The 15,624-nt window shown below is 43.4% G+C and overlaps 1 protein-coding gene and 1 long non-coding RNA gene across 3 annotated transcripts in view; one reads left to right on the top strand and one right to left on the bottom strand.

The window, feature by feature from the left end:
* The window catches only part of LOC146492111 (uncharacterized), a 379,576-nt gene that overhangs the window by 257,277 nt on the left and 106,675 nt on the right, over positions 1-15,624 (top strand). The gene's annotated exons all lie outside the window — the stretch shown is intronic.
* Positions 1-15,624, bottom strand: part of nrp2a (neuropilin 2a) — an 85,965-nt gene that overhangs the window by 64,302 nt on the left and 6,039 nt on the right. For both annotated transcript variants that reach the window (XM_085150683.1, XM_085150682.1), the window contains exon 2: positions 11,561-11,738. In XM_085150683.1, the coding sequence (XP_085006809.1) occupies positions 11,561-11,738 (178 nt within the window). The remainder of the gene's footprint in view (positions 1-11,560; positions 11,739-15,624) is intronic.

Below are 15,624 nucleotides of genomic sequence, written 5' to 3'. Positions count from 1 at the left end.
CATGAGGTCAAATATGGCATCATCTGAGCTCATTACAGACCCTTCCAGATTTAGCCAGCTAATGTTTAGCGACCAGTACGACGTGCGTCAGTTTTGTTTCATCTCTGACGACGTCGCAATGGTGCAGTGGCGGCATGCTGATGGTAGAGCTTCCCGTGTTAAGGACGTTAATGTTTTTGTCGGGGCCATGACCACTGCACACGCCAGACTCATGCTGTATGATTTGCTAGACAACTTGCAGCAGCGCGTGCTGTATTGTGACACGGACAGTGTCATTTTCACGGCACGCCCTGGCGAGTGGATGCCTCCTCTAGGTCCGTTTCTGGGGGATCTCACAAGCGAATTAGACTGTGGAGAGGGTGGTGTGGAGGATTACATAGCGGAATTTGTTTCCGGTGGGCCAAAATGCTACGCGTATCACACATCGTTGGGCAAGACCCAGGTCAAATGTAAAGGCGTGACACTGAACGCACTAAACTCAAAAGTTGTCACCCATGAATCCTTGAAAGGTTTAGTCCACAAGTTTGTAACCAATCAGACATCAGACGCACACCTAGTTGCCGTGTCTGATAGCATCAGACGCGATAAAAAGAAGCTTCATTTGAAGAATAAAACCATTGTGAAAAAAGTTAAAGTTGTTTACAATAAGCGCCGTGTGCTCCCAGACTATACAACTGTACCTTATGGATTTTAAATTAGAACAGGGGTTTGACGCCCGGTTGCAGCACCCGTTCAGTATGGTGGTCAGCGGTCCCAGTAACTGCGGCAAGACTTTTTTTGTTAAAAGCATAATTGAAAATTCTTCCCGGATTATATCATGCAGCATTGACAATATTGTATATATATACTCATGCTGGCAGCCATTATATGACCAGCTTCTTAAGATAAGAGACATAAACTTTGTTAACGGTATACCCGAATCTCTTGCTGATGACACCCTTCTTCCTGCAGAAAAGAACAATTTGTTAATTATAGACGATGTAATGAACGATGCAGCTAACAATTTAGAAGTTCAAAATGTGTTCACAAAGTATGTGCATCATAGGAATTTGAGTTGTATATATCTAGTTCAGAATTTGTTTATTCAAGGAAAATCCAGTAGAACCATTTCCTTGAACACTAACTATCTAATATTGTTTAAAAATCCGAGAGATAAATATCAGGTTATGCTTTTAGGTAGGCAAATGTTTCCGGGTAATACTAAATATTTTATAGAAGCGTTTAATGATGCCACATCCACAACATACGGGTATCTTTTAATAGACTATAAAGCTAAGACCCCGGACTATTTAAGACTCAGAACAAATTTACTATCAGAGCGTCCGGTTGTTTACATTCCAAAACAAAAATCAGCAAAGAGGTGAAAGGATGTCATCACGCATGCGGAGGAATCTGTCTCTGTTGGAGATGATATACAGGGCTCCTCCTACTCTACGCAGAGTTATTATTAGTAATTCAAACTTAGATTTTATCAATGCGCTGTGTGAGATAGCCTTTAATGTATTGCATGGTAACATACCACTGACCAATCAGCAGTACAAACAGCTGAAAAAGAAAAAATCAATAATCAGACTGATTGCAGACAAAAAAATAAAAACTTTGAAAAAGAGAAAGACAATCAACCAATCTGGAGGGTTTTTACTGCCGCTATTAGGGGCTGCAATCCCTTTCATAACCAGTCTGATAGCAAACAGGTGAAAATGGAACATGTGCAAAAGATGTTTTTGGTACCCCAACACCAGTTGGACTTAATAAAGCAACACCAGCAGCAGCAGCAGCAGCAAACAGACAGCATCAGACAACAGTCTCAGAACGAGTTGGACAAGGAGATGTTACAAGTGTTACAAGATTCTGACATAGATGTGTATGAGAAGGCTAAAAAATACAGCGATATTCTCCAAAGATACCTTACCCTTGTGAGACAAGGTGCCCGTGAAAAGAATGTATTGTCTTTATCATTACCTGAACAATTTAACAGGGATGTGCAACCCCAGTCGACGGACACATCGCCTGTTCATGGTGATGCAGGGGTGAGGGATCTTGTTGCGGAGAATGTTTTAACATACATACCTAAAAGGTGTAGGAGGAATGCAGAACTTATTCTATCAGCGGTGAGCCGTTCGCCACACTTGATCTCTTACAACGACAAAGGCGAAATTATTGTTGATAAACACACCATCCCTGGTTCACACATTTATGATCTAATTAAAGGCGTCACAACCACACACACACCCTCTGAGGGTTTGAGACCTATCGGCTGGACAGAGTTTTTAAAAGCTGTCTCAGATTTAAACGTACCGTTATCAGCCATATCTAACACAGGCATACGTAAGACCGTCGCCATGTATAAAACCGATCACACACTGTCTGAAGACCCTGGTTTTTTAAAACACACACCAAAAAAGATCACCCCTGGTGGACCGCTGCGACATAGTACACTAAAAAAAATAAAGAATAAAAAAAACAAATTAAAGGGGGGTCCTGTAGAGTGGTTGGATTTTTGAATTCAGGTTTTTTCTTATTGCACCTGAAATTGTTTTTCTGCTAAAAATATTTGCTGTTTGGTGTTTTTTCTACTGTAATGTTTTTTTCACTTATTGCTGCTAAATTGTTTTGTTTTGTTTTATTTTATTACTGTTAAATATATTATGTCTTTATTACTGTTAAATATATGTTTTTCTTTTTTATTACTGGTTAATGTTTGATTTCTTTTATTTATGTTTAAACAATGTATGTTGTAAATCTATATATTTATATACGAGATTTGATAATAAATACCATTGACTCGATTATCATGCTCTCATGTTGTTTTTATTATTCTCATTAGTACATGTCAGTATCCGCATTGCACACACACGTAATCACTGCATACAGCAACAGGTTGTATGTTGTTGACAAATCGACACACCATAGCATCATTACAAATTAAATCAGACCCATACATGTTAAGCACACGCTCATAAGATACACCATTTTGCACATGATATAAAAAAAATACACAGTGTTGACCGCATGTGATGGAGAAGTCGTTCTGCACTTGTTTTCCTGAATATAAAACAGTGGAACAGTTTTTTAGAAGAAACATCTTTATTGCTGGGGGAAAACTGTCTAACGAGTGACCAAAACTATCAAAAAAATAACCGCGTCTGTCTCTCGAAATATAAACAGCAAGCCAATGTTCCCCGGGCATCGTAGAAGGGTGGGTGTTTACAATACTCATAGCAGGGAGTCTTTGAAGCCGTTCAGTGGTTAGCTGATCATAGGCTAACACGCCTAGGAAATGTGTGTTTTTATTGATAATGCTGCCGATCACGGCTGATAGTTCTATAGTGTTCATGACCGTTTTTGTCTCAATAGTAGTCCAAGAGCACCTGTCTCATGTTAGATATTTCAATGACTGAATCAAATACCGAATAACACAAGAGGTTCACTGTACGGGGTAGTGGATTTCTGAAACGGGTTTCCAATCTCACGTTCCCTGTTTTAATTAACGACACATTCCCTGAATGTCCTTCGTCAGCTTCCAGATTGAAACAGAATAAAGTGTAGCCGTTACCAAAGTCCGCACGCGTAATAGCTAAGGATCTATCCTTTAAATGTCTTCCTGTGGTTTGTATCAGCTGGTAAAATTCTCTGGTATAGTGTTTTCTCTGGAAATTGGGCTGGAATGGTTTAGCAGGATAAGCCTGACTATCAGCATATAAAGACATAAATTCTATATCGCAGTTTTCAAAATGAAATGGATTACGCTGGTAGGAGCCAGTGTATGCTTCATTGTCTATAAATGCAATGATCACAAATTTAGGTATCCTACCCATAAATAAATTGTCATTTGTTGATATTCTAGCCCCTGCAGGTATGGAGAAGGTCTTTAAAGACACTCTGTCTACCGTGTATTTTGCGTTTGCATGGTGCAATGCCTTGCTGTGTGCAAGTCTGACGGTCGGTGATACACTAACTTTCTTGACAAAGAGACTGGCTGAGACAATTTTAACTCTGTATGCATTGGCATCCGCTGTCATGAGAGCAAATTCGTCTTTAGAGCGCACAAATTTCAGTGACAGGTCGATTCCATTAAGTAACAGTTTTTCTTGAAAAAACAGGTCTGCATGTACTGGTGCAATCAATTCAACAATACTGCTATTTGCTGTGTAGCCACCTCTGGTCACCAGGCCCTGGTTCTCTCCTTCTATAGATGTGTCATTCATGTGTGATGATGTATCCTTACAGAATAACCCGGTGCTGAACTGTGTGTCTAAAGTGTCCTTATTATAATTGATAAGACATTCTATCACACCTCTGTATGGATATGTGTTGGATGATTGACTAATGAGCCGGTCTCCCAAATTAACATCAACTTGACTGAATATGCTGCATCCAGGATAATTAATAAATCCTACATTACCGCCCCTAGCCAGGTTTGAGCCATCAGCGTTTGTGATTCTCACACGTGTGTAGATATATGAGTCATTTAGATCCAGGTAATCTTCACCGGACGATGAGATGTAAAACTCGATCGGCCCTCCATCAGTGATTGCAGATACAGGTGGGATTTCGATAAATGTACTTTTCTCAATGCTAGTCTGTGTGTAGGGAACAGTAAACAGGTCCAGCTCTGTTTTTACACATTCTCCAGAATGACTGTGTAACAGTGCCATTTAGAATATGTCAAACTCTGCAGTTTTAGAACGACTGGTTCTGGGTCTTTTCACTCTGCGTGACGGTGTCCGTTTGCTAGCTCTCCTGCTAGGTTTTGTGGTTTTACGCTTTTTAGACAACGGTTGCCCTGGGGGTGGGGTCTTAGATGGTCTGGGCGTATACACATACAATCCGCTACCGTCCTGCTTAGTGGTTGAGGGTCTGGTTATGTTGGTTATGACATCAGACACTATGCCCGATGCGGCTGTTTTTAGGTGTGGTTTGACTATGCTAACTCCTTTTTTAAACAGTGGTACAGCAAATCTAAACAAGCTGCGGAACAAACCACCCAGCCCTGACCCATATTGCGTACTGGTCCCAACATACCCTCCGAGCTCTCCACCAGCCTGTGATAAGTAGTATTTTACATATTTTGAGTCATCAGTGTTGTAGACGGCCATCCTTTTTTTCAAAAATGGTGGGTTATCGGTCGGAAGTGTAACTTGACAAACACCTTGCCGTATAAAAAGGGTATGTGTTGATTTCGATCGTCTTTCAAATCAATTTCTATGTCGTCGATCAATGTCTTTGACACAGGTGTGTAGTGTGGGCTGTCAAATTGTAGAATAGGCAAGCGGCGGTCATCGTCCGTGATATTTATAGCTCTTAATAGCCTCGCGTGGGCGTCACCCACAAGCTGGTAATCAACGATATCTGCATAAATAAAGATGTTATATTTTCCCCCGTATATGTCTGCGGGGTGCGGGGCATATGTGTTTTTATAATGAAGTACAAACGGCTCTCCTGTTTCGAATCCTAGGATTTCCGCCAGTCTCCCTCTAAATGTGAGAATAGTGCCCCTAGGTCCCATAACACAGGCATGGTTAGTAACTGTGTTGTATTGCATTTTAAGGTCTCCAGTGGTTTGGTACTGCTGACATTTAAAATTAAATTCTTTTATTATCTGTTCCACAGATGCATAATGACCCACAGACAGTTCGATCATGGTTACGGCGATGGTTCCATCTTTGACTGGGTCATGAATTTCCACTTGCGAATCTGATTGTGGAAAAGACATCCATATGCGTGGGTACTGTATCTCTATAACAGCAACCTCATACGGCTGATCCAAAACGATAGGTTTTGCTAGCTTTGTTCTAAAATTAGATATCTTATTACCCGGGTAAACATGCGCCGAAGCATTCGAGAAGAGGCTTACATAGAAGCCTGCATTGTTGTTGTTCTTTTTATTCATGCTTTCTCCGTCTATGCTCAGTGTTGAATGAATGTGTGTAGAGCTGCGTCATCTGAGTTAATTACGCCTCAACGATGTCTTTTTCTGGAATCCACGAATTAAAGCTGTCGGGCCATCCTAGCCATTTCACTAGCACATGCTTTTTCCGACCCACTTTTTTTCTAGCCAATATGTTTTCAATTTTAAATGTTTTGTTTTCATCAACAACCACACGTTGTATCTCAGGCTCATAAAATGACCCTTTCAATACCTCTCCTGCTAGATCCGCTAGTCTGTACACTGGGGGCTGTCTCCCTATACGTTCCTTGACTGTGAAAATCTCATCGGTGTAGGTCTGCTCGTATCCTTTTCGAAACTTTCCTCTCAGTTTTGATATTCGTACAGTGTCGCCAATATTAAATTTAAAGCACAGTTCCCTCTGAGGCCTCGTTTTGTACAGCGCGTTAAACACCGACTTCTCATTATCCTTATTCACCTCTGCCGGAGCCATTTGGATAGATCTGTGATAAGCATTGTTATATGCTTGTGTGAGATCTGGTATGACATCTACATATCTCCGGGAGTTGGCTGATGTTAAGTACTTCCACATTCTACCCTTGAAGCTACGATTGAATCTCTCGACAATACTGCATTTAACCTCGCTAGCTGTTGAGAAATGCTTGATATTATATCGCTCCATTAGGTGTTTAAAGGTTGTATTATAAAACTCTTTGCCTTCATCTGTTTGTAGTTTCACAGGGATCCTACCCTCACTAAGTATATCCTCAAAAGCAGATGATACAACATTCGCTGTCTTGTTTGTTAGGCATCTAACCCATGCGTATTTTGAGAATACATCTATACATGTTAGCAGATATCTCACATTATCATTATCTGCCACATATTCACACATGTCAACCAGATCGGCTTGAAACTGTTTGTCGATCCCTGTCACCAATACTCTATTTCTGGGGAAATGGATCCTCACAGGTTTATGGAGTGTGTAAGTGTCGTCTTGTTCTAAATAATGTTTGACCTGAGATATTGGAGGTGTTACACCTGATGCCTCCCCTGCCGCTATACGTAGCTTATTTAAACTGGCCAACCCCGCAGGATGGGCTGGATCATGATATATTTTATGCAATGTGCTTTCCATGACTGTACAAACCACAAATGACTAAGAAGTTGGTGTTAACACGTCTTTTTATTTAATTTTCACACAGACACAATCACAGACAATGGATACTTGAACAGCACACATTAAACCAGGTGTCTCCCACCCCAGTAGTTTCCAATCATGCGGAGCATGGCTGGTTTAACACGTCGGGCGCAAGTACTTGCTTCTAGCAGGTCCACAATGTTGTCATTAATGGCGCATACTATATTTCGCTCTGATCTCAGTTCACACATGAGGTGTTCTGCAACTCTGCGGATTTGTGTTCCAGTCCCATCTGTGGTGTTTGAGCGTACAAACAGCTGGATGGCTGGGATGAATCGGTCAGTCTTGAGCCTTATCATCACATCGTCATAGTAGGTGTCGAAGAAATACTCAGACAATTCCTGCAAGCAGCTGTGTTGCACCTGACTGGGGTGGCCTGTTTGGCATCCGTAACATGTCTCTTGTAGAAACTCATTCAGCGCCAACATCAACAGGTGGAGAGTTGCGAGTTTGATGTCGATTACAGTTTCCTCCCACAGGTCTGATATGAGGGGGTCCTGTGAGCATGATGGTGAGGGTGGTGGAGTCTGGGGGGTCGGGATTAGCAGCCCTATTGATGGTGACTCTGACAGGTCCCACGACGGCGAGTCATTCTCTGTAAAATGAAAACCACAAGCTCTTAATTTGTCACATAGATACACACGCAACCCCACACACACACCCCTCACATTAAACCTACCAGTTTATTGTTTAGTTGTCGGAAGGTCTTATGATTTTAGGTTTGCACAGGGTAGCAGGCAAACCAGTCTTCGGACAACTCGCCAGATCGTCAAAAACAAGGCGTTTTCTAATACTCTCGTACGCAGTGTTGAGTCTGTCCCTCTTGATCGCGTCGTCAATCTGGCTAAACAGACGCGACAAACCTCTCCAGTCGCACCACTGTATAAAAAACAAGTCCTTAAACCATCTTGTGCGCTCTTCAAGGTTTAGAGGGTAAGGATTTAACCTCCAGTTTTCAAGCCCTCTGGAAGCAATAAGACTATCCCTGTCATCACATGCACTGAGAAAAATAAAGTCTTCAGGGTTGCGATTGAAACGATCAGCCTCAACCCTGTAAAGCTCAGGGCCTGATGCACTGTTCCACTGGGAAACATACAGCACCTCTGGGAAGCCCACATTGTCCAGGTCCGCACACACTACGGTCCGGAAGAGCTTCCAGTTTTTGGTAGAGATGCTTTGGGGTTCCCCCCAAAACAATCCCTCGCCACAATCTACACTAAGCACAACTGTCCCTTCGGTATATTTAATGGTATACACATACCCTTCAGCGCCGCGATATTCTAACTTAAATACAGTCCCATCTACGGCATTTTCACAGCGTTGCTTTTTACGTTGAGGACCCCGGCTGCATACTCCTGTAGACATACCTAGAGCGGCTGTGGCGTGGGCGATGTCCTGGCTGGGTGTCATGGTTGATACAGATGGTATTCTGTGCTCCTTAGGTCGGTGAGTCGTTGGGGTCCTTAGCGCGATGTGTCTGTGCTCCTTAGGCCGTGGCGGTGATGGTCTTAGAATGTGAAAGGATCACTTTTATACCTATATAACCTAAGCCATCCCACTAGGAGGAGTCGATACCGCCCAGAGGGTGTGTTTTCACACCTGAACGCGCATGCGCCGAGCACATCTGAACGCGCATGCGCACACGCACGAATCCGACCAAACGGGGTGGGAGGTGTGGGGTGGGGGGTGAGGGGGGTGGGGGTGGGGGGGGGGGGGGGGGGGGGCAAAAAAAGTGCAGGTGTATTACTACTTACACCGACAGGTTTCGTGCTTAAGAGCGCACGTGCATGCGTGCTTTATAAGCATATCCAAAAACATATGTTCAGCCTTTCATGTGACCGTTTTTCCCCGCTTCCTGCGTGCTTCCACGATCAGCAGTCCAGACACCACAGCCCTGCGTCTTTCAGGTAACACCGCTCCGGTTTTCTGCTCTGCCATCTCTGTAATCCCACCTGTCACGCAGATTTTCAGCCTCGGCCGAGATACCGAGCCCTTCACTCCTCCTGGAAAGCCCTCTGGCTCCCCTTGCCCTAACCTCGCAGAGAGGACCGTGAAAACATGCAAAAATCTCCTCTCTGCTCACTCTCTCACACCGCCATGCCTAATCATACAGGCAAGAAAAGGAAGCAACCCGTAACAGCGCTACAGGGCCTGGATCAATCCGTGTAAAAAAAGAAAAGAAAAGCATAACACGGGATGGAGAGAGGAGGATTATCAAGCCCTATTTTGCTGTTTTCTGTGCCTTCAAGGGTTCTCTACAAAACACAGAAGGGCACACTGGTGGTAAAGGTGATGCATAAAAACATGTTGGCATTATTCACTACTTCTTTCCAAACGGGGGGGTGGGGGTCACCAGAGGTGTGATGGATAGAGAGGGATGCTAACCGTACAAACTTGCAAAACGTGCTTGCACAGTTACTCACTCATAAACGCCCACTCACACTCACACACTCATATATACAGGATGAAGGGAGACTGAGTGGGAGTGTGTGTTAGAGGGCACGCCGAGGCCTTGTCCCCTTCAGGCGTGTGTTAAAAAAAATGTCTAAAAAAACCATCCTAATAAGATTGTCTGTACCGAAGGGAAAAAAAAAGAAGAAGTAGAAGAAGGGGGTATTTCAGTTTCTCTTCCTCCTCCCTCAGCCTCCTCCTGCCCTGCATGCCTTGGGCTGTGAGAAACTGCCTGACACACTGCTTATCAACAGCTGAGGCATCCCTCCCTCCCTCTCTCCCTCCCTCCCTCTCTACCAGTCCAGCAGGAAGTGCGGGCACGCCATATTGCCGACACAGCGATGCTGGTGTCAAAGCGGAGAGGCGCTTTAGTGCAAAAAGATAATTACACAACAAAAAAACACGACGGAAACCTGGAGACTCAAAGGCGGCGACATCAAAATAACATTTCAAGTTCAATGCCGTCGCGGCGCTACCGTGCGAAAAGAACCCGACAAATATTACAAAACCTTTTCCAACCAAAGCGGCCATTCATGCGCTCATGAAAGCAACGTTTTTTTATTTTGGTTTGGTTTTTCTTCGCCTCTCCCGGCCAGACAAATCACTTTGTAGACGAACAATGCAAAAAAAATAAAATACATGCAAAGAAAACCCATTATTAATTCTTCAATTTACAGAGTGGAGAAGTGCACTGATAAACTGATCAAATGGACTCATCGTTTGACCAAAATTGGTTGTATATAAAATCGAATTAAACAGTAGAGACTGGGAGCTTTTTCCACCCTCCAACTACCGTCTTCCTCTGAGGTCATAGACAATAGAAGACCATATGATTTGGATTATTTATGTCTCTGAGAAAGGAAACTGACCAACTCGCTCATATCGAGATAAACAGCTGGGTCTCATTCCCTTCTATTACTTCTTAAAGCCTCCCCTGTTTATTCTCTCTCGGCCCACCCTCCAATCTGTGACTTCAAAATCCATCATGATTCATTTTCTTACATCCTATCTTATCATTCTGTCTTTACTGCCCAAAAGCAGACGCCGACTTCCAAATGTTGCTTGGCATTTGATTATCAGATGGAGGGGGGATTAGAGCTTTATAGTCTGGGTAATGCTGGCTGATGCCTTCAAAAGTAAATTTCAAATTTTTACATCTGTCAAAAATCTTCCCGACTAGTCTGCTGTTCTTCAGAAGGTTAAAAACCTCATCTTGTATGGTTCTGAGCAGGATAAAACACAAATACATCCTGGCTGACAACGCTTTTTTTTTTTAAGCTTAACCAGCGGAAATAACATAGGAACTTATTATTAAACTATCTGAATCATTCTTTCCATTTGGGTTTTATTGTTTTATTGCGACCTGTTTTTCCTCGTCTGTATTCAAGAGTGTGTGAAAGAAGCAGAAAACCTTGGGATGTGGAAATGAGCAGCATTTCCTGTCCTCTAAAACACAGAGGGTTGATATTGCAGCTGATGTGCCCTTGAGCAAGGAATTTAACCCCCATAACTGCCTGGGAGAAGGCGACTAGCATCCAGGACAAAATGAGTTTAATGGTTGTGTGCTTCGACGTGGAGCTTATGTGCTTTCCATTTTCTGAATAAATAATTATGTCAGAAAATAGAAAAAGAAAACCACAGTCTACCTAATGGTCTGCTATTCACAGGAAGCCTGCAATCTGCAATTAAAATTTCCTTTGCGATTGACCTGTTGTGGTCAAAATGTGGATTACGTTTCAACAGCCTGGAATTGGGCCAAACCACCCGGCACTGAATTATAACAGTATGTAAAAATCTGTGCGCCTCAACTGGAAATTACTTATTTGAGATACGGATGCTTTCGCAGCATACTAATGAACGTGTCAACATGAATCATCATTCAGCCACAATAATAGCACACCATCTTACCGGTGAAGCCAATTTTCCCCTGAAAGAAAAGAGTGGGTTTTATGGACTGCACCATTATGACCCAAATCCAGCCCCCCCAGCCCCCCCAGCCCCCGGCCTTCCCGTCTTACTTGCAGTCGAGCCTCTCGATCTCAAAGTGAGGGTTGAAGTTGAGGACGATGCGCTGCGAGGGCTCTGGCGCCGTGATGATCCAGTGGCAGTTCTGGTGTGGGGGGTACTCCAGAGGATAACCAGGGGAGGTGATATAACCGGCCTCGCTGGCATCTAGCAAACCTCCGCACTCCGGCGCTGTGTAAGAGACAGAAAGGTGAGTTAGAAGGTGCTGGGAGGTACTGACTATAAAGCAGGCGAAGAGGAGCGGTTAAAAATGTTTTATGCATGTTTTTATTTTAAACATAATTTGGTGCATTTCTACACAGCGTCATTTGCAGGGCAGACTCATTTAAAGCACTGAAAAATAATGAATAAATAATAAAAAAAAGCTTGAGGAAATGATGCGCTCCCCTAGTGCAGCATCTCAGTGGGCGCCCCTTCATTTGCCTTGCTTCTCTATATGAAGATGTGATGAGCAACAAATGAACAGTAAAACAAAAGAAAGCAATTTAGGCTGTCAGTTAGGAGGAAATTGGAAAAACTTCTCCATTGTGGATTCTCAATGCAAGCAGCGCCACATGGGTAAGCTATTAAAACAATAAAAGATCATTACTGTTGCATTTGGTGAAAGCGCGCACACACACACACACACACAGAGAAACACACCAAGCCTTTTTCACCCTCTTCCACACCCAGGCTCTTATCTCCCTACTCCCCCATAGGGAGCGTTCTCCAAGTGTAATTGTTGCTCCTGCAAGCCAATCTGCAAACATTAGGACACATTCCCTGATCCTATCACGCTCTCCCAGGAACAATAGCTTGCCAATAGCGTAGCTCTGCAGGCTTAGACAGGAAGTGACACGCAGACGGCCTGTCTAGCTAGGTTCTGGGGTTCACCCCTACTCTGTAATGAGAAGCTAACGCGCCAACAAAAGACCCCATTCTCTGATTTCGCCCCGTGAGCCGCGGCAGCTCTCGCTCTCTCCGTTATCTCCCACAAACATGCTAAACACATAAACTCACACGCACATACAAAAGAAACATATATGAGTATTCTGCACACATGCACGCACAAAGCCCGGCAGCCTTGTGCATATTGGTTCTTTATTAATCTTACTCTGCAACAGATTTGAGATATTATCAATTTTAGAGAAAAAAAAAACAGGGGCGCCATGACAACAGCAGGAGCTAGCTTAGCTCAGATGGTCCCAACCTTTTTCATTTGATGTACCACCACAGCTCTAAGATTAATCCAAACTGCTTTCATCCACAATGGTTCTAATGTTTTATTTTATGATTACTGATCAATTTTACCTGTTAAATCTTTTAAAATTCTGTTTGGATAGCATAGTGCTAGCTAACAACTTTAGCTTTTCACCATATTTTTAGCTAACGTTTTTATCCATTGTTTTAACTTCCTATTTTAACACTTTGTACATACATTTTACTTTTATTTAACTTCTTGTTTGCTTTTACTTCTAACCATAATCTCGGGTCTGCTCGGGTCGGTTCAATTCTTGCTCTTTTTGGATTTTCTTATTAGTTGAGCTAATCTTTTCATGTGCCTGTTGGTTATGGAGAGAAGCACCAAAGACATAATCAAAGAGAGATGTTCAGATAGTGAAAAGAGACAAAGAATCCTAAATTGAAATCTATGGAAGAATATCTTCCAAGGGATAGAAATTTTTTTTGACTAGGATAGACTCTTTAAAAATGTATTTTAGGGCAAAGTCATGACTTGTTAAGCGTTTCTTTAAGATTCGACTGATTCTTTCCATTCAGTTCTTTTTGTCCTGGTGAAAGTTAATTTAGATAATTCTTCTAGAAGGACCTGAAGTACACTCTGGGCTAACTGTATCCCTGTTTGGCAATCCCTTGTTTAGCTTATGTTTGCTGATCCTCCAGTGAGATCTTTAATAACCAACACGATTTTGAACGCAACAACAGACAAATCCTGTTTCACTACAGTAGCGGACGCTCGTAGGAATACATATGAGGAAGGAAAGGAACTGAGACAGGAACATGAATCATATGGCATTAACAATGTGTCACTAAACGTTGGCCTTAACCACTCAGCTGCTGGAATGAATCCATTATTGACATAAATGGGTTGATATTTTTGCCTGTTTCTTTCAAATTTCTGTGAAAGCACCAATAAAGGAAACAGAAGGAAAGATAAGGGGGGAAAAAAACAGCACCAAAGGCTTGAAGTGTAATAGACCCTTCAAGTGTTGACATTTCCACCGCCTATTGTGCTTAAAAGGCACACTTAGATTCTCTGACATTTGATAGAGCTGCGATGGCTTCCTTACTTTGTTACTGGAGAGGAGCAACGCCCACGCTCACATCAGGCACACGCACACACACAGAGCTGCCGGTGATTTCATGGGAGTGCATGACTCCAGCCGCCCACATGCGTACGCACAGATACAAACTACTGCACAAATATACACATCACACACGCAATTTTAGCCATAAGTGCACACATGAATACATGCTTTAACGCACGCCCACGCGTTTAGGTGCACGTATAAACACACGGAAACACAGAGAGCCACTGCACAATGTTCAAAGGACCACCCACACACACACAAACTCACTTCCAAAAACACGCAGAGGGCCTGTCAATCACAGGAGGGAGGAAAAAAATCACTAACTGAATTTTTTTAAAAAGATAGCAGGGATAGGAAAGAATGACAAAGACAGACAGAAAGACCGAGACACACACACACACATAGACACACACATGCACAGACATCTCTTTATCTGCCGCGGCTGTGCAGACAGACAGTCATTGTTGGGAAGCCTATGGAGGGGACGGTGTGCAAGAGGCTATCAGCGCGCAGAGCCTCGGCAGATTAAGTCGTTTGGGGAGAATCCTGCAGCCTCAACACTTTTTTTCCCTGAGCTGCCCATTCAGTGGCCTCCAAAGGAGGATGAAGAGGAGGGATGCAGGAGAAATGACAGAACGAGTGGGAAGAGAAGGGGGGATGAAAGGATTACAGTAGGAAAGGAAAATGGGAGATGTGACAGAGAGGATGAGGGTGAAGAAAGAGGATGAAGAAGAGCAGAGGGATGTGAGGAAGGGTGGAGGATTGATGGTGAGGCGATGGATAAAACACGGATTGAGAAAGAAGGGGGAAAGATTGATCGGAGGGGGGGTGAAGGCGGCAGGCTGGGTTGATTCATGATGGGCGGTGGTGAGCACATAGGTGGGAAGAGCGAGGGAGAGGAGTGACAGGCGCGGGGAGAGGGAGGAGGCGACAAAAGGTGATGAGGAAGGGGAAGGGGAAAAAATACAGGCAGCCGAGGAGGAGAGAGAAAAGATGGAGAAAGGAGCGGGTGCAGCGCAAAAGAGCCTGACGAGCCTCATTAAGACATGCCTGCTATCCGGTGCTGTCCTGCAGATGCCGACCCCCAGGGGGAAACCTCTGTCAGTCACCTCTCACACACACACACATGCACACACACACACACAGGCAAACATGCGTGTGTGCAGTTTGGTGGGAGAAAAAAATTAAATAGAAGAAGGAAAGTGACAGATGTGTGTGTATTCTCTTCTAATTTTTTGAATAGCTCGCCATTATGAGGATGCTTATATGGTACAAATGTGCGTGTGTGTGTTTCACTTTAAAGCAGAATGTTTGGGTGTGAACAGAACTTGTGGTGCTGGATCAGTAACAGAGGGGAAGCACTCAGGAGCTGCCAGCGAGCTCCACGAATTACACTGTCTCTTCTACTAGAGCAGCCCATCTGTCTGCACACAAACACTCACACACAAAGTGCTGCATATGTCCCTGCCATGCATGGACCAAGGCCCTATTACAATGAACAATGCCACTTTTATGTATGTGTGAGTCTTAAGAGTATGTTTGCAGAGCTGCGTTTTGAGTGGATGGAACTGAAATCCAAAAGACAAAGCACAGCGCAGACTGTACCAATGAAATGAATTAATGACTTTTGTGTGAGTGTGTGCACGCATTTCTTTTTTAGTCGCTCCTGAGATGTCTTCGCACCCAATGCGAGTGCCTTTATCTTCATTATCTGAGAAAATGTGCATACGTCTGCATGTCTTAGCTCA

Source organism: Neolamprologus multifasciatus, chromosome 23 (assembly GCF_963576455.1).
Source record: "Neolamprologus multifasciatus chromosome 23, fNeoMul1.2, whole genome shotgun sequence".
Classification (NCBI taxonomy): Eukaryota; Metazoa; Chordata; class Actinopteri; order Cichliformes; family Cichlidae; genus Neolamprologus; species Neolamprologus multifasciatus.
Note: the sequence above shows the minus strand (reverse complement) of the source record. Positions and strands in the feature narration are given on the sequence as shown.